General features: G+C 36.9%; 2 protein-coding genes across 3 annotated transcripts; one reads left to right on the top strand and one right to left on the bottom strand.

Annotated features, from left to right (window-relative positions):
• Window positions 1-424: 424 nt before the first annotated feature.
• LOC143897962 (facilitated trehalose transporter Tret1-like) lies at window positions 425-8,621 on the bottom strand. 2 transcript variants are annotated; one of them, XM_077406971.1, is made up of 4 exons: window positions 8,174-8,621; window positions 4,206-4,378; window positions 2,871-3,133; window positions 425-2,365 (listed from the first exon to the last, which is right to left on the bottom strand). In XM_077406971.1, exons 2-4 carry the CDS (start codon window positions 4,282-4,284, stop codon window positions 1,307-1,309), a joined length of 1,401 nt encoding a protein of 466 aa, XP_077263097.1. In that variant the 5' UTR covers window positions 4,285-4,378; window positions 8,174-8,621; the 3' UTR covers window positions 425-1,306. The 2 variants fall into 2 exon arrangements, with proteins under 2 accessions (XP_077263097.1, XP_077263096.1); XM_077406970.1 differs by lacking the exon at window positions 8,174-8,621 and adding an exon at window positions 6,882-7,269.
• Window positions 8,622-17,899: 9,278 nt separating this feature from the next.
• Stub1 (STIP1 homology and U-box containing protein 1) lies at window positions 17,900-20,467 on the top strand. The gene is made up of 4 exons (XM_077406974.1): window positions 17,900-18,226; window positions 18,615-18,813; window positions 18,908-19,233; window positions 19,661-20,467. The coding sequence occupies exons 1-4, from the start codon at window positions 18,110-18,112 to the stop codon at window positions 19,901-19,903; spliced, it is 885 nt and encodes a 294-aa protein (XP_077263100.1). The 5' UTR covers window positions 17,900-18,109; the 3' UTR covers window positions 19,904-20,467.
• Window positions 20,468-20,523: the final 56 nt, after the last annotated feature.

Raw genomic sequence — 20,523 nt, forward strand, 5'->3', positions numbered from 1 at the left:
AGCGAGAAACTTTCCTTCGACCTTTTCCACGCGGAAGGGGATCCTGTTCCCGTGCAATTTCCGTCCGCTCTCTTTCCTCTCGTGCTCCCTGTTCCTGTTCCATTCTTCTATCCCTGACCGCCCTACGGTATAGAGGCATTAAACACCTAATGGGCTCTTTTTTTCGTCACGCCGATAGCCAAAAGAACCGCAATGATTGATTTTCGTCCGAACTAACGGCGAAACTTTTTATCTCGAGCAGACGCCGCGAAGAACAATTCAATTTAAACCGAATGGAAACCCTCTCCGTCGTTTATAAAAGTCCATCTTCATTAATCGGCATAGATACCACTCGATTATTGATTAATTAAAAAGCATCTATTTCCCGCGCGATGAGGATTATTTAATAATAAAAAAAGTTACAATACAAATACGCGGAAGGGACTGATGGGGCAATCTAATTTATTACATTTTTAACTAGATTGGTTTAAAACATGTTTACATCGTATCGGTCATTTTTACTTCAATATCACTCACGTAAAATTTAATAATCGTCATCCAGCACATAATGATACGGGTAAATCCGGTATTCAATCTTATCGCTTCCAACGCATTGCTTTTAATTTTTAATTTTTAATACTTCACCACATTTAGGTATGTTTTTTTTACAAATACTCGATTTCTGGCGATATTTTTTGACCTGACGATTTGTCAAAAATGTAACATGATACGAGAGACATTTTGTTGTAAAATTGGACTCTCTTTGAAATACGAAATATTATGATTTTAGACTAGTTTCGAACAATTACGCGATGTAAATGTATTTTCATTATTTCTTTTTCGGGCTATTCGATGTCATTTCTAATATATCTGTACATATATTATTTCTCTTGCAAGATATAAACGACTCGGGCAGTCATCGTGGCATCGGCGAATCGATACGGTGCAGTCTACACTTCCGGCAAATCTCGAGCTTGCCGCATAAACTATCACTTCTATCACGGGCATCAACGTCGCGGGCAATCTCAACGCGGTTCCTTAAAAATTCGTTCACTCGTGCATCTTGAAAGATCATCTCCTTCGACTTTCCGCTCGCAATTTTCAATTTCCTCCTTCCTGTCGATCCTCCGTTAAGAGCGAACGTCGAAGAGCGGCCCGATAGAGATTTTCGGCGAGAGATTTCTTATATGGTACGAAATTATCATTCTTTAAGACGCACAATTTACGAGAGGCAATATGCTTTTTTGGTATCCAATAGAGGATCCCTCCTCCCGGTATGGCACCGGGATCGAATCGGAAGCGCCGATTTTTCGTCCCTTTGATCGCTTCAATCGTTCAGCTCCTTTTGTATCTGCACAAAAGTCTTGCCTTTCGTCTCGGGCGAGAGACGAAGAATCAGAGCGGTGCATACCGTCACGATCGCGAAGAATGCTAGGTAAAGCACCGAGTGGCCGTAGTTCCACGTGACGGCTACGAGAACGTAAGTCTTCGTCGCTATCACGCCGAAGCAGCCGCTGGTAGTAGCCAGGAGGCACGTGGCGAGAGCTTTGACCTCGGTGGCGAACATCTCCGACATCATGATCATCTGCATGGGGAGCAGACCGCAGTTGAAGGCGAACACCAGCAGCATCGCCGCGATTAGCAACGCCGTCGTGTACGCGGACACGTCCGCGTTCAGATAGTCCTTCGCGTAGAAGAAGACGCCGATCGCGAGATTCGACGCGGCGGCAATCAAGCCGGAGAAGAGTATCAGCGGTTTGCGACCCAGCTTGTCAACCAGGAAGATGGTGATGGTCGCGGAGACCACCTGCACCACGCCGATCATGATATTCGCCGTGTGATCGGAAATCATCTGGAGCTGAGCGGATTTGAAGAGGAGCTGACCGTACGCGATCAGCATGAAGAACCCGCCGACGTGATGGGTGATCGTGATGAGATTGATGATGATAAAAGCACGGCGACTGGCGCGCGCGGTTAACAACTTCCTTATACCGCCGGTCTTCCGCTGCTGCTTCTCGTCGGACATCGACTCGACGATCACCTGCAATTCTTCCGAGACGTCCATCTTACCGCGCAGCTTTTCCATTGCCATCTCCGCCTTGTCCGTTTTGCCCGTCATGGCCAGGTAGTACGGCGACTCCGGCATGAAGCGGAAAGCGATCGTGAAGCCGGCGGACACGGCCAGCCAGATGGCCGCCGCTGTGGATATCGACAGGTACGGCGCGACGATGAACATCACGAGAATACCGAGATTGAACATGATCGTGCTCGCGGCCCCTCCGGCGCCCCGCGTGCTCGGCGACGCAATTTCTCCGATGTACATCGTGAATACGCACATGAACTGGCCCAGGCATAGGCCGCCCATGAACCTGGCTAAGTAGAGAACCTGTAGCAAAGGGAAATTGTATTATACTAACATACCGCTAGGTTTTATTAATTTTTTTTTTTTAATTGTAAGCGACGGGAAAAGTTAACGGAGCCGACCGGGACTCGAACTCGGGGATCCTTCGTTCACACGCCTAGCACTTAGGCTGCTACCCCACGACTGCTTCACGACTACCTCACGACTACGCTAATTTCTCCGATCTTTCATCAATACCGGCCCTATGGCCCTAAATCTTTGACATAATATTTTGTAAATTGGAAGAGAGAATATTACGATATCAAAGAAATAGATTAAAAGAGAATATATTATGATGTTACAAAAACGACGAAATTTACATTAATAGATTACATTTAGACATAAAAAATATAATTGTGCTTTTCTCTGTGATGTAAAATGAATCTCTGAATAGATTTTTTACACGCAGCATGAATTTACAATGAAGAAAAGAAATAGTTGTTAAATGTTTCGCAAGACGATCTGCATTCGTGAAGATACTTTTGCTCACCCAGATATTCGTGGCGATCACGATCAAGCCCCAACAGATTACCGATGATATCCCGCTGAACAGAATAGCCTTTTTTCGACCTATCCTGTCAACTATGAGCTGGTTAATTATCGGTCCCAGGATGTGACCGACGGGGACCATGGACACCAGGGTGGAAACGTTGGAATCGGTAACCGAGATCGGCGAGTCCGATGCCATCAGCTGTATAATGCCCGGCGAGTCCCAGCCTATGATCGCTCCGATGCATAAGCTCATAATTGAACCTAGATTTCGCATAATTGCACAATGTAATCGTGGCGTAATTCGGTCGCTCGAGCGAGGAGATCGATGCCGACAACGGTAATAATCAGCGGAAACAATAGAGAATTACACAGTAAAAAATCGTGTGTACATAGCGGTCCATATGTTAAAATTTTCTTGTGTCACCAAGATTTGATTATTATTTTATTGTAAAATTAACATACAATAGCTATGTTATTTTTTTCTTAACATTTTCATGTGTTACGTTTATGTCAACGTGATAACTTAACACTTTATCTATATATATATATATATATATATATATATATATATATATCTTATTTAGAAATTAAATATTGTATTGAGTTCTTTTAACACATAAACAAAAGTTAAACGTAAATTTTCAAATAATCATAAACTTTGACATAAAAAATAATTTACTAAAATTAAATGTTTCTATTACACATAATTTAAGTAAAATCTGTAAAATAATTAATATTCATGTGTTAATATAACTTGAAAAATAAATTAAAGTAATTTAAATCTTAATCGACCGTGACTGGCAATAACGTCTTTCCGATATGAATATTGAAAAACTGTGAGCCAACTTGATTTGTCGGATTCACACAGCACTTTTTTCGGATCAATTATCGAAACATTATTAATTTTGACCATGGTTTTGGTCAGTTGATGTAATTGTCAGTCACGGTCGATTTAGATTTAAATTGCTTTAATTGTTATTCTATACTGGCAAAAGAAGTTTATTATTCTGTTTATTATACACCGTCGACTGAAGAATCGGTGTTCCATCTTATAGTTGTTATTGCGCTAAATATTACCACAGCCCCAGTGGTCGAATTGGCACGACACCCGCACGGTATACGGGAGGTTCCAGGTTCAAACCCTGGCTGGGGTAATAATTTTCAACACATGATGAAATAACACATGATGAATGAGTATTTTAACTTAAAATTTAAAGTGGACTTTCTGCGACATGTAAAAAATGTTAAAATTACGTTTTATTTTTTACTGTGTATTGTCGAAGCGACGATAGTAAACGATTATTTCGCACGAAAATTAGAAATTGACCCTTACAATTAAACATGATCAGATACTCCCACGTCCTCGAGCCCTTCGGCGTCATGTATATTCTCTCCTCGGCGTCGGAGTCCATCTCGATGGAATTACATCAAAATCCTCACAAAAACGAACGCCTCGCGCGATTCTGCGATCTCACAGCACTGGAGTAATAAAGCGCAACGAGAGCGCTATAAAACAGAAATGATTCTACATTCCTATGTGTGGAATTAACTTTGAACGAGATAACACAAGAGGTATTGTGGTATAATAGTAAGTGTAAAGTGTATGATTTGTGGCAGCACAGATACAACGAGAGACATATCCAAGAATAGGTTATCAAGTCATTTCATATCTTCGATTTCGTATCTTTCAAATAGATCATATATATTCAAATACATCACAATCTTGAGTTTTAAGAAATTATACTCAATGTTCATTTGTGTTGTCCGTGCACGGAAAGAACGATTTTGCTGAAATATCTAAAAATTTAACTATATAGCTACAATCTGAAAATAATTTTGTTGGATCATCAAAATAATTATGTAGAACACTCAAACTTATTGCTAAAAATGTCAAAATTTTTTACAGCATACTTTAGAGACCTACTATAATTGTTTTGATGATGCAACAAAATTATTTTCAGATCTGTATTTAGCTAAATTTTTAGATACTTCAGCAAAACCGTTCTTTCCGTGCGTTTGTGGCATACTCGCTTACAATGTTCGCTTGTTATACATATCTTTGATGATGTATATACGTGCATTCATATTTTAATATATATGTTTTATATGCGTATGCATTCTAATTTTCCAAATATTTTATTATTATTACGTATTACACGACGCGTAAATTAATAAATAGAATTATATTCTGATGCAAATTTCAGATTGTTTAAAGCGAGCTTTGTTTTAGTGAAATTTGAGCAGCACGTGTCATTGATTTTTAAAATACGATAAAAAGTTGAGTGAAAAGGCCAGATTTGAGTGCTTGCCCGGATTTCTGTTAACTAAGTATTAATTAACAGAGTCAACTAACAAAGCCAATATCCGCACTCCGCAGTTCACGAAGCCGAGATAGAAAAAACAAAAGTCATGCGACATCGGGAAATCAATACAACCCGTGTAAAATATATGTATAAACGACAAACTATACATTTTTTACTACATTTCGGATACATTTGGAAAACCTATATCTGTAAAAAATACATTCTGCAAGAAATTAATATACTAATACATAAAATAATATTAAATTAGTACCTCTGCACAAATCACAGAAATAAAATATTCAATACTTCAAATATTTAATAGAGAGATATTTTTGTGATAAAAATATTCCAAGATTATTTTTATTTAATAAATATATTACATAAAATATATATAATTTTAAAATATTACTTTGTAATTGTGCTGCAATTAGTTTTAATTATGCCATTTGGACACTGCTATATTCGAGATAAACGAAATTAATTTTTAATCTGCGGGGTTGAAAAATTATTTTAAAACTCGTGATAATCTTTACACTGTTGGAAAATTTGTGTTAATTTAACATAATATGGATGTGTTAAATGGTAACATCGATACTATGTTAAAATATTTCAACAGAAAGGAAATGTAATTCTAATGGTAATTTGAGGTCAATTATGTGTACAATTAACATAACTTTTATGTTAAAGTTAAGATTGTAAGATAAAATCAACACTCTTTTTCTGTAAATTTTTATTCCCACTTCTGTTATAGAGCAAAATCAACACTCTTTTTCTGTAAATTTTAACACATTTTAATAAATAAATTTAAATTGTGTTACTTTAATATATTTTTTAAATTAGTTTAATAATTTTACATTTTAAAGTTGTTAAGTTAAATTAACATAGCAGGCATGTGTTAAATCTACACGCATGTATGTATTGATTATTTTACACAAAAATTTTAACAAGGACCTTTTTTAACAAAACTACAAACATTTTTCAACAGCGTAGATTCAAATCATGTGAGCTGGTCTATTTGTTCAAGCTACATTGATGGACATTTCATAATGCAGAAATTATATAATACACGATAAACTTCTGCACACTCAATATGATACTATATATTCATCTCCGTCAAGAATGAATAAAATAATTAACGACTTTGAAGAGACGAAATCATTTTAATGGAATAAACTTCTCCACGAATCGACAATAACGCGCAATAATTGAATTTTAGTTGCACAGGTGTTAATGTATCATTCTCACTTTTGCCGGGCATATCAATTTCCACAATAAATACCCCCTGCACGATAAATAGTTTTAGTAATTAAATCAGATTCGATTCTTCAAATTCGAACAGGAAATATCCACCACACTGAATGACGTTAATTAATCAAACGTCAGATCAACTTCCAGATATTGATACTATTATTTTTTCATATCAGATTCATTCACTTCTTCGTGTATATTGACAAAAATAGATGAAGCTTAAGATACATCCGCGGAATACCGGTCCGGATTGGAAATCATCCGGAAATGTACGGTTACATTTTTAAATACCGGAACATCCGAAGATCAAAAGTGATCGAAAACGGCGGAGATTTTGTAATTTCATTCGCATTTTTATTGCAATATGCACGACCGCGCCGCTATTGGCCCGTCGCGCGTCGCGCCGCGCCGTGTCGATTGTGACGAGCGATTACTCCCGGCAATGCAATTTTACATACTTCTCTGCAAATGCACTGCTTGCACCAATTCAACGTTTTTGTTAGAGGAAAAAACATCGATCTGATACCGTGCTGCCATTGTTTGCGCGGGCCGGTCTCTGTTTTAACGCGGACGCGCTGTTAGTAGAACAAATATTTTCGCGCGAGTTGTATCATGAAACTGATGCGCGCTGTTTGCGACATTGCGTTAACCGTGAGTTCTCTTCTTTTCTTCCTTTAATGACGTACTTCTGTTCATTGCCTGATAAGTGCGGAAGATTACACAAGTGGTCTAACAATCGCGAAACAGGTGATAAACTCGCACAGCTGTATCATAGACGGTACAGTTGTGCTCGTCTATATGTATCGGATCGACAACTGCATTAAAGCAAAATTACCGGTTTGTAATTAATTTCACGTGTCTTAATAAATTATCCTTGGAATACTATCTTTGAAATACCTTTATATCGATACTGTGAAACGTAATATGTAGAGAAAGAACGATTTATTTGTTTATTTCGTGATCTACTCATTATGCTTTTAATTTTTCGCTCAACGTTGCTTAGATCACTCTAATCTAATAATTTTAATATCTCTTTCTCTCACTCTTATTTTAATCAAACTCGTTTTAGTATATTTTTGCAATGATTAAATAATTTAATTTAATAAGATTTTCATTTCCTTACTACTAATGTCTTTCGAATTTTGTTTGTCAAAAATATATTTGTTAACAACAATTTTTAATACGTACCACTTACGTTATACGTAGCACTCAGATAAAAATATCCAAATAGATCGAAATTTATTTTTCTGTATGAAGAATCTATTTTAATATTTTAATGGATTTTTTTCATTGCACTACCATTTTTGTTTGATTTATATTGATTCGTTTTTTTTCTGTCCTTGGTTTATTAATTAGTCTTTTCCCACATATCTCCTTTTTTAATATTTTTCTCTTTCAATTTATTTTACACATGATATTTGGATTAATGTGATTCTTAAAAAAGCGTACAGAGAAAACGAAATATTTTGGTTACTGTAACATTTTTGACAATTCTGAAATTTAATTCTATAAATATAATTTTATAAAATCATGAAAAATGAAAAAACAAAAGTAAAAAGTGTTAAGAATTATCGCGACAACAAATGTTGCGTATTTGTAGCTGCAGCAACAATATTGAAATTCGTAAATAAGATAAACCCTCTCACAATAAACAATTCGTTAATAATAAGGCAAATAAGAGCGGAACGCCGTTGTTATAGCGAGTACATATAATACATAAAAAAAATTTTAATACATATAAATTACTTACGTTTTGATCTATCTTTCAGATCCTCTTCAGTGCAAACAATTAATACAATAGATTATGCTCTTTGAAACAGTTATGAGAATCGCAAAAGTAAGACGTATCCCATTAGCTGATGGTTGAGGTGCAAGGGTGCTTATCACGTGAGAGTATTGATATGTCGCGGGATCAACTGCTCTCTTTTTTTAAAAAAACAAAAAGAGTTAGCTACTCCAGAAATTATGTGTGAAATTGATTTGTAACCACTTATCAAACAGTTGAGCTCGCAACAGTCATTGATGTTTAAATTGAATTAGTTGTGGAGTCGATGTTCTCCTCCTGACTTCAGCGCGTGGACTAAACACATCGCTTTTACAAGAGTGAAGGGTACCCAGCAATATCATGAAGAATAATAAATATCGTGAGAAGGTCAGTAAATAAAACACGTTAAGAAATAAGAACAAAAAGTCAATAAATAAAAGTAAGTATAGATATAAAAATAAATAAACTAAACATGTGTCAGTTATGTGAAAGTCTTCCTACAATCGGTAAATAATCATTATTTAGTTATAAGTTCAATGTTTCTTCTTGATGATTGACACTAATCTTTTGTCTTTTTATATTAGAACATTTCAGATGTGCGTTCCGCTCTTATTTGTCTTAATATTAACGAATTGAATATTGAAATTGTTAATCGAACTTTCTTGATATAATTATCTCACTTGTAATAGTTGCACGTAACTATTAAGTAGTAGTGAAATAATGAAATAACTATAATATATAGTTAGTTTTGATAGATTGTGACAATTAATATTCTCTTTCGGTTTAGACATTCTTCCAAAATGAGTCATTGTGCCATAATACATATTTCTTATAATTCAATAATATATTTTTAATAAAACGTTTTTACATTCTTTTGTACACTTATTCGTATTCTATCATATTTATTACAAATGGTTAACAATAGCTAGAGATCCGGAACAAACTGGAAGCGAAACTGAAAATTGTTCCATAATCCTTTCTTTAGTTGAACCAAAACCGTAAATAGTAGTACCAAAACCAAATTTTAAAAAGTTTATAATACCAAAATCACATAATCAAACTAATAAAATTGTTTTTACTTTATGGTTTTTCGGTTCTTACTCTATATATTATAATTTATTTATACTTTTATTATTTTATATATAAATATTCTATCTATTTACATTATTTTTCTGTTTTTTTTTTTTTTTTTTTTAAGAGAAAAAATATCCACGTTTTTTCGTCGACCAAGAATTCGAATACTTCGGTATTGTTTTTTCTCTGTCTTCTAATACAAACATATAAATTAATTTTTTTAAACATTTTTTGTTATTCTGTTAAATAATAGAATTTTTTTAATTTTATTTTTTTTTTTACATATATATACACATTCACAGTTTAAAACAGAATAAATGTAGAAAAAAAATCATTTTAAATCTTTCACTCTTCGCGCACATAACTATAACCGAAAAATTCGTAATTTTAACGTTTTTTTTTTACTGGTCGAGAAACCGAAACTGAAACTAGAACAGTTTTATTTGATGTTTTATTAAACCATAACCATAACCGGAACCAAACTGAAATATTCTTTTGGTTCAGGTCTCTATAGTTAACATTACTATATCTCCTTAGGTAACTAATTCATTTTTCTTATCGCAACTTATTAATAGTAATTGACATGCTACTATTTCTCTTGAGTTTTTTAGGTTGTTAGTGCCACTTTTTTCTCTAAATACGCGAATATCGTAAGAAATCACACCAACAAATACTATAATAATAAAAAAAAACTACGATGTAGTGATTTAAAAATACTTTAGAATTTTTATCTACTTTCGTGAAAATGGACCATCTCGCAATGGGAGTTTTCAGTGTCGATTGTTCTCTTACGCTGCATGACTCCGCGAAATTGTACTTATAGTAATGGCGTTACATTTGAAAGGAATCCGAGAAGGATAAACGCGCGTTGGGGGGGGGTGCAGGGACGCCCCGAATCCCATCGCTTTAGCGGGGATACTGCTACGTCGTCCCCGAAACAACCTAGCGCGGAAATCGATTGGTCGGTCTTCCGGACGGCGAGACCGGTGAGACAGACTTCCGTACATTGATATTCAGCGGGGGTCCTCGTCTCTTCGAACCGTCAAGAAATTTTACCCGGGGCATTGCAACACGCGCGTCCCCCGTGGAATCGCTAAGTTCCCGCCACGTTGACAACGGCGGCGGTTCGGGTATCGAATAATTATACAAGTCGAGTAAGTAGCCCGGCGCCGTGACAAGCGTGACGAGCTTCGGAATTCGTTATCCGCCGTCGTTGCAATGAAATTTCTTCGAAGGGGTTCTTCTTATCCCGCGACGAGTATATCGATTCGTTCCTCCCCCTCTTCCCCCCGTTGCTAATTACACCCGTCGCGAAACGCTCAGGCTCGCGAAAAGGGGTCGAGAAACGCGGCGTTATATGATATTATATTTCGACTTTATTACACCGCTCGAATTTATTTCGGTGTTATTATTTCGAATTTATTTTGGTATTATTATTTGAACTGACCCCGATATCTGTTTCGGAAAGAGAGCTCATATTTTCTCTTCTAGTTGATAAATCTATAATCGATTATTAAAAAAAAAAAAAAAGAAAAAAAGAAATCGCACGTGCAATTTCGGCGATAGTAAAGCTGATCGAGTGGTCGATTTTTCTATTTCGCACGGCGAGATCCACATCTATAACACATATCTATACCGATATACGTTTCGGGGCAACAATCAAAGAGCAGAACGGGCTTTGCAGCGAGAATGGCTTTGATCGTTCTATTAAATATCCCTTGTCTATTGAATAAATCCATATGTGGGCACGATATAGATATTTTTATTCGCCGATGAAAACAATTGTTGATATTCCGGTCCACTTGTGATATCCCCCCCTCTTCGCCGATCTGTCAAAACCGATGCATTCAGGTATTAAACTGAAATATCAAATCAACAGCAGAATAACCGTGTATATCTCCACGCGATTTTATAAATCCGGGTCGACCTGCAGACACGTCCTCCTCCGCAAGAGAGGAAACTGTTGCGCAACAAACCCCGTACGACACGCGTGCAATAAAAGCCTCATAGGTAATATACGTATAAATGTTTATCGATCCTCTCACATGCGTAGCGTGTGTGTAAAACCCGATCGATATCAATCAACCGTAATAACGGAAAATTATCGATAATATTTTCATCATTATTCGTCGAAAACGCGTTATTTAGCTTTGTATTTAAAATTTTCCGGACATTCCTGCCGATTTGTTCGCATACGTCTATTCATCGAGCTGCGCGCGCTGCGGACTTATACGTATATTAATTACGTGGCGATGTGAAAGCAATTACCGGTAGAAATCAATCTGTCCGCGTTGCTTCGTCAATTTTCGCTAATCCGATTAATATATCGGCTTTGAAACTGCCGGGCATTCAACTGGTGTAAATTAAATTATTTATCGGGTATATTATATGTTCCTGAATGAGAATTTGAGCGTCTCGCCTAGCCTCGCTTAATGACAAAATCGTGTCCGTTACGCAACTCTTATGACGAATATCGCGATACGTCAATATAACGGCACGCTGAAAAATATCGATGCGAACGCTCGATATTTATCTGCTATAAGATATTAATAAAGAAAATGTAAGGAAGGGGATGGGGGATAAGAGGTATGCGCGAAGAGGAAATCGACGAAAAGTTAATAGAATGTGAAACGTTCGCGAGTCGTAAGGAAATCTCGATTGGCACTTGAAGCTTCGACGGGCGAGGCGGGCTTGTGATATTAAATTAGAATATTCTCAACATGTATATATATACGTATATATACTCGACGTGCACAGGTATACTCGCGTAAGGCGCCTTCCGTGGAGATGCGAGCGCATCCACCCGCCTTGAATATCAATTCCTTTCCCCGGTCTCTCGTAAAAAGAGAATCTATATTCACGCGTCCACACACACTTGAGGGTTGCGTTATATATAGAGCGTCGTTGGGTTTTTTTCAATTCACCGACCGATCGATTACCGCATCACTTGGAGTGGACCCATCCAATTTAGTGGAATATTTAAGAAATCATTTTCTTTTTCTAGATATATGAAGATACAGGAAGAGAATTGATTATAAAAGTAATATCGATCGTCCTGCAGATAATCACCCCAATAAAATTCTAATTACAATTAGCAATTAAATGATCTTGCGGATCTAAGTAATTCAAGTTGCACGAATATAAGGTTACACTAACGAGATGAATACTTGGTAAAGCGCCAATTATCAGATTACAATGAAAATCAGATCGAGATTTATTGATTATTACTGGCGAATTTCTTTCTCTGTTTAAAGCAGCGATTGCGCAAGCAATCTGAATAAGATTCCGACGATAGCTAGTAAGTAAAAGAAATGCCCGCCGCGTCGAAATACGCGAAGAAAAAAAGAATATTCCTGATTTCAAAATATCTTTAGCTTCAACGTGGAAATCTTGAAATGAGATTATTTTGCGAAACGAAGAATGCTGCTTGCTGAATGATGTCATTTTACATAGTTCAATCAAGAAAAGAAGTTAAAATAAAACGTAGAAAGTCTTATAAAAAGTAAGAAGATTATAGATTGTTTTATGTATAATATATACGAGTATATATATATATAAGTTTTGATTTGATATTTCTTTTCAATCAACTGTTTTTTTTCTTTTTTTTTTTTACTTGACTCGACTTGACTTGATACAACTTGGGTTGATTGGCTGACGTGTCTGGAAACAGGAAGAAATGATAATACATAGCCCAGCTGCGTGCCCGGTGGGCCTATATGCAACATGCAACCCTATGCACCCCCGTTATGCGCGGATGCCTCGCGGATGTACTTATGGCTCGCCGAAGGAGGATATTTATGTGCGTCGTAGCGTGAGCGCAGAGCATCGCCTCGGCCCTTCTTAACCCCGGCGGCCCCGGAACCGTCAAACACACACATACCACGAACGCTCGCATAAGCGCGCTTTCGGTGGAACGTTATTTTCGAGGTGTAATTCGCCAGATTACCATCGGATTGAGTAATTTTGTACGTAATCGCGTACGGTCGAATCCTTTCAGCTGACCGGCTACTTCGACGCGTGTCAAATGCATACATGCATGCGACGCCAGACGACTATAATTTCTCGCTATCGTATCGTTTAATAATACGTATGTCGACGAATCACAGGGAGATCTCGAAACGAACAAGGTGTTCGGGAGCGTAATGGTCACGCGGAGCGATACACAGCTGCGAACACCGCCGCCGAGACCCACGAATATATACATAATAGGGAATTTGCATGATTTTTTTTTTAAATTGCATTAAATAATTTGTACGTTCTTTTAATTGTCTTTTTTTTTCGTAATTTTTTAACGCAAAATAACCGAGAAAATAAATAATAAAATATTGCATTATTTGAAATGCCGAAAACGGTCCGGAAACGACCGAGTCTTCCCGAACGCCGTGTGACGTCACACCGCAGTAAAGTAATACTTTTAACCATTAAAACAATCATTTATTTTAAAAAATGAGTAAAGCAAAGACACATAAAGCGTGTTTTGTACCTTTATGTAAAAGTACTGTTATTAAAACACCAGGTAAACTGTTTTTTTATATACCTCAAGATAAAAACGTGAGAATACAAATAGAATCTTCTCGTTTGACGCTGACATAACCTATAACTCGCTGAGATAGAAAGAGAAGGGAGTATACTCGTGTGCACTCGGGTGACGTTTCCAAACGCAGCCTAGCAGACGGAGAGTTGAGACTATTGCAATGTGACGTCATGCACTTGTCAGCCAATCAAAATCGTTTTCTCACAGCACAGAAAATTTCAAATATTATTAAAATTTAATTTCATTTTTGACTACCTATTTATTGATTAAAATTTAAAATTTTGTTGTAAATAAATTTATAATAATGTATATTTAAATTACAAACAAAAAAAATGCAATATTTTTTTCATGCAAATTCCCCAGTCGTAACCGTAAATGAGCTCTCTGAAATTAAAGAATAATGGTTTCACGGAATATCAGGGGGAGATAATCGAGATTCAATTAACGCGGTTGAAAGAAAGAAAAGCGATCCTCAATGCGACTCGGCGTGATCTTTGGCACGCCAAAATCGTAATATCTCACCCGATTATAAGATGACGGCCGCGTAAAAACGTATTCGAGTTTTTTAAAATGTAGATTGTTCCCGGAATAGCCCCCTTAAATAATATTTCAAGCATATATACTCTTCTGTTATGTCGATCTCGATCTTCTTGATTAGTGTCGCGAGGAAATTAGTAAATAAACTCTCGAAGATCGATTGTTTCACCGAAGCGATTTATTTCAATATAAACGCGAGTCCACGTTATAATCCAAATCGCTGTAATTCAAATCGACATGCTTAATAGCCAGACGAGCCTCGACGCAAGGGCGTGGTGTGGCGTGATCGTGATCAGTGGCTAAGTCCCGATGACGACGAGCAGACCTGCAGGCCTAAACCGATCCTACAATCCGGAATTAATAGAGTGTGAACTAATTTTCGAGTGTTCTAATAAATTCTGGACCGTATATACCCTCCCTTCTGGCCTTCTGGCTGCCGATCTCGCTCGCTTCACCGGTCGAATTTCTCCGCGTGGAACGAGAAAAACTGATCAGTCGGTGGTCGAAGAACCACCCAAGAACCGGCCAGACAAATTCAATTAACCCGCGAGTTTCGTTAACAACTAACAAACGCCGAACGTTCTTGGACTAACGCAATTACGTCCAAGTCCAATTTGTCACCAAGAAGCCGTGGCGGAAACGGCGGCAACTTCTGTCCTCGTACGGAGAAGAATACGGAACTGAAGTTTCGAATGAACGAACAAACGAATGGACGGACGGACGGACGAGCGAACGAACGAACGGACAGACGAACTGGGTCACAACACCCCAGTCAGCCGCGCCGCGAAGTTTCGAGTCTCATCACTGGTCCCTACTGCCCTATATATATAGCTATCGGATACCGTATTGTTATCAAGCTGAATGGCTGACAAATTTACGCCGACGAATTCTCGAAACGCGGGGTTCGCGCGACGTCGAATAAAACGCGTCCGTTCTCCTCGCACATTACAATCTCGCGTATTGTAATGTTGCAGATATGAAAAGCATATGTAAAAGAGCTTGTTCCGGGAAAAGAACGGAGGCAGAAAAGCGAAGCGACTTCGCTGTCCTCGGTATCTATTTTGATATCCAGCCCTAATATATATAATATACCTAATACGTTTTTATAAAAGTTATATAGTAAATTTGAAAATTTGTTATTATTAATTGCACAAGAGAATCAGTTTTTTTTAAATCTATTTATCAAGATAATTGATAATGAATTTAATGAATTTAACGACTTCACGGCAGAATCGCATTATTATTTATTATATATACACCAACAATTTTTTTTTGTTATAAAAAATAGAGACTGTAACTCTTATAATGACAGTTTCTTTATCGTTATATTGTTGTTGCGCAGCTTTTTTACTACATACTTGCGCAACGACAATATAACGATAACGAAACTCATTAGTTACAGACTACAGCTCTTCGCTACACGAAAAGAACGTTTTTTTTTTGCTAAAATACCTAAAAATTTAGCTAGATAGAGATCTGAAAATAATTTTTTTGCATCATTAAAATAATTATGTAGAACACTCAAACTAATTGCTGAAATGTTAAACATTTTCTTATAGCATTACTTCTGAGCGACCTCTAATACTATAATTATTTTGATGTGCAACAAAATTTATTTTTAGATCTATATCTATAGTTTTTTTAGATACTTCAGTAAAATCGTTCTTTCCGTGTATTGGTCACAATATAGATACACTGTATAGGTATGTTACATATCGTATTTTAAACTTAGGTCGGTATTTACAGTTTGATCATATATTCAAGATCGTCTCTCGAGATACATTCCGTTGGTTGGATGGAGTCTTAAGGCTATCCAACTCCAAACTAAGACGATTTTGAATATAAGATCGGATTATGAGTATCGTCCTAGTTTTATTTGTACCATTTAGTACCTTACAGTAAGCTGATCGCGAATCTCAGCTCTTCAATATATTATATTTATGACTTATTAGTAGATAAACCTTATATATTTTATAGATAAAATATAATGTAGAGAAAAATTTAAAACTAAAGCCCCTTGCACAATGCTAGGCAGAGGCAATAGGAACAGAAAATAACCAAAAAATCGTTAATTACAACCGAAAAAATTGGAATGCTATGATTGGTTGGCAACAGGCAATAGGCACAGAATTTCCAACGTGACGGAAACTGTGTCTATTGCGCCTGTGTCACTGGTTATTCTGCATTTATACATGATTTCTGATTTCTATTCCCTGTCCCTATTGCCTGTTGCCTGGCATTGTGCAAGGGGCTTTAGTTCGCTAAATTATGTCACAATTTTTTATTATTGTTATTAAACAAAATAAATGGTGGTAAGGTGGTAATGGTGGCAACGTAAGTATTGGGATCAGGACTACTGTACTGGGGTACAGTTGGAATTATTTTTTTCATTATACACGAATACATTTTTTTTTTCATTATACGCCAAAATCCATAATATATACATGAACTGTCATCTATTAGTACACGCTAAAGTAGTATACCTGACAATTATATTAATGAGTTCCGTTATCCGGTGAGCTACGGTGCAGAGCGGTGCAGGCGAGCGCGCTACGTTACCGTCACGGTCGATAAAAGGTTCAAATACAGAACCGCGAACGCGTAAAAATGGTCAGTCACGCTGTATTGCTCGCGCGTGCATTTGATTAAAAAAACATTTTTAATACAATTTGATGCACACAATTAATACGTATTACATACAATATAACAATCATAGGTGAATATGTAATTATAATTGTATTATTATGCATCTGCAACTATTATTCCACCGACTAAGTATGTGTTTACTGAAATAATATAATTACAGATAATATGATAATTATAATTACAACATTATTACCTATAATTATTCTATTGTATACGTAATGCATATGTAATTATATAAAAAATTGTTTCGCGATATTTTATAATTTTTACGATGTCGCATTATCTTCCGTATCTTATTTATAAGTAAATGAAATATTAAAATTAAAAGCCAAGTAATGTTACGGCCGATATTCCGAGCAATATTAGAAAATGCACGAAATTAGCATCTCCGTCAACTGCAACTCAGATCAGGATTTATTGCAATAGGTAACAATTATTGTAATTATGTGGCCTGTGACGGCGTTTGATTCGAAGTTGGCTTTTACCTTATTTCTTTTGCTTGTCGTAATCGTTCATCGGCGATGACTATCATTTTTAGTGTTAATAAAGTAAACTCTAACAGTTATTATTATTTTTATTTATGATTGTTATATTGTATGTAATACGTATTAATTGTGTGCATCAAATTGTATTAAAAATGTTTTTTTAATCAAATGCACGCGCGAGCAATACAGCGTGACTGACCATTTTTACGCGTTCGCGGTTCTGTATTTGAACCTTTAATCGACCGTGACGGTAACGTAGCGCGCTCGCCTGCACCGCTCTGCACCGTAGCTCACCGAGTAACGGAACTCATTAATGCTCCCCACCACAATAAAAGTGAATTCTATAAAAAATCGCATCTTCTGCCGGTAAGGCAAGTTTCCCGCCTTTTTATTCACAAAATATTACTTTAGATGGCAGTCGCATCGAGCTTGCAGACTCACTCTACTAACTCCACTTTCTGTGTAAGCCGTGTAAGGTCGCGTCGAGTCGAGGACCGTGGACGGAACAAAGATGAAATATCGGGCGTCCGTTTGAGGTTAGACAAAGGGTGTCGCGGGTCGCTTTCGCACTCGTGCGTTTTCAATCGCAAAGGGAAGAAAAGAGACTAATTAATCGTGCATGCGACGTGACCACCAGCCGCCATCATGAGTAAGATGTATTCGACGGCGAACCTGTCCGACAAGGAACTGAAGGAACAGGGAAACCGTCTCTTCGATCTACACAAATACGAGGACGCGGCCAGTTGCTACACGAAGGCGATCGTAAGTGCTAATGATATTCCTATCGCGCGTTCAATATCGCACGATCGTGAATCGTGATTCTGAATTGTGGCGTGCCTTTATGCGCCTACTCGCTCGCTACAGTTGTTGTTGCAGCAAAATATTTTTTGTTTTGAATCACGAATCACGCAACACGCTTACGGCTCGACGGTACCCCTAGCGTCCGACGTTCGAACTAGAATTCGGCGAAAGTGAGAGAGATTTAAATCCATCGACATATAGTTTAAATCCGTCGCGCATTCGCGAATGAAGAAGAAAGCAATTTTGCTCAACGAAGGCGATTCACTTTTCTTTATTATGGATAAAAAATATTTATAAAAATTAAATAATAAATGTATTGTTAATATTTTTTTTGTTTATTTTATCTTAGATGAAGAATCCAGGCCAAGCGTTATATTACACAAATCGGGCGCTATGCCATTTAAAGTTAAAACGATGGGAATCCGTGTGCAAGGACTGCAGATGGGCCTTAGATATAGATCCCTGTTTGATGAAGGGTCACTTCTTCCTGGGACTCGCCCTACTGGAATTGGAGCTCTTCGATGAAGCTGTCAAGTATCTGCAAAGAGGTGAATACTAAATATAGCGAGACATACTTGCATTATCTTGTTACGTTCCCAAGTATAAAGCAGATTCGTAATACACTTATCTCAAACAACGTAGCTGTAGACCTGGCAAAGGAGCAGAAGCTGAACTACGGCGACGACATCACTAGCGTATTGCGCCTAGCCAAGAAACGTCGATTCCAAATAAGGGAGGAACAAAGAATTTGTCAGGACATCGAACTGCAGACTTATCTGAATCAGCTGATCGTAGACGACGCGAAACGTAATTTGGCGACTCTGCAAGAACAGGATACGGCAAAGGATTCGGATGTTGAAACGAGCTCGGCCGAATTTGCCAGGAGAAAAGAGGAGATCGAGGAGAAGAGAGATACCTGTATATCAAGACTCAATGATCTCTTCGCTAAGATCGACGACAGAAGGCGGGTATGTATCTCTTTTTACCTGTTGCTTTTTTTTTAGAACGGTTCTTTGATTTTATAGTCCGTGATTCTGTTAATGCAGTATATATGAAGGGTACAGGAGAAAAACGATCAAAGTCTACTTTTTATCGAAATTGATCTGATCATGCTATCTTGTGGCATTTTCAAAGAACTTTTATCTGTTTTCTTATCTGTTTTGAGCAAAAACAGTTACAATTTATTGGAAATAAGAAATAAGGCTAAAATATATATACCGTGCTGAAGAAAAACAATTATAATTATAATCCATGCGCTTGTAGGGAAGAACGATCAGAATCCAACATTACTCTGGATGGACTTACTCCGGATTATCCGTTTTTCCCTTGTACTCTTCATATACAATTTATAATACAATTTTATTAATCCTATTAATACAAATATATTTTTTGCAGAAAAGAGAGGTACCCGATTACTTGTGCGGCAAAATTAGCTTCGAAATCCTGCAGGAGCCGGTGATTACACCCAGCGGTATCACGTACGAGCGAAAGGACATCGAGGAGCATCTCCAACGGGTCGGTCACTTCGATCCAGTTACGCGCGTGCGTTTGACGCAGGACCAGCTTATCCCGAACTTGGCGATGAAAGAAGTGGTTGACACTTTTCTGCAGGAGAATGAATGGGCCTTGCATTACTGATGCCAATATGCAGCTTACTGCCATAGGTTTAAGTTAAGGTGGTGGCGATTTTCAGCGATGGAAGAAGATGTGAGTTTTTGATGAAGAGATTTAAAGGAAGATACAACCAGAAAAATCTCGTGAGTGTAAAATAGTAGACTGTACATGTAAAGGACTAAGTAATCTTGTTACCGTGAAATATTTTTACACGCCATATGCGACGTGGAAGCTATTGTTATCGAACGTAAGTATTAGTGAATAGTTAACACTAATAACGATCGTTTAAACACGAGTTATATATAATTCCATAAGTGCTACATATATTATTAATTATATATAGAACTTATTAACTTACTTTTCGTATATCAGCAATTTTCTGGTTTGTAAAGATGAAATTTTCGTAATAGTTGCGTTTAATAAAAACATGAAATCGAAATTTTAAAGAGTTGAACAAAAGCTCAAGAGTTTACTGAAAGTTTCAACACACACAGTGGCTCAAAGAAAAACATAGGATAATAAGCGCTATGTAGCATCTGTAATTCTTGTTTTACTATAAATAATAAACTATTTATTTTGCCACCAAAATCTCGCGTTTTAAATCAAAATATTGCATGTTGGAAGAAATTTTGATTTCTCAAATA

The sequence above is a fragment of the Temnothorax americanus genome, unplaced genomic scaffold (genome assembly GCF_048541705.1).
Source record: "Temnothorax americanus isolate GAGA-0224 unplaced genomic scaffold, ASM4854170v1 Scaffold213, whole genome shotgun sequence".
Lineage (NCBI taxonomy): Eukaryota > Metazoa > Arthropoda > Insecta > Hymenoptera > Formicidae > Temnothorax > Temnothorax americanus.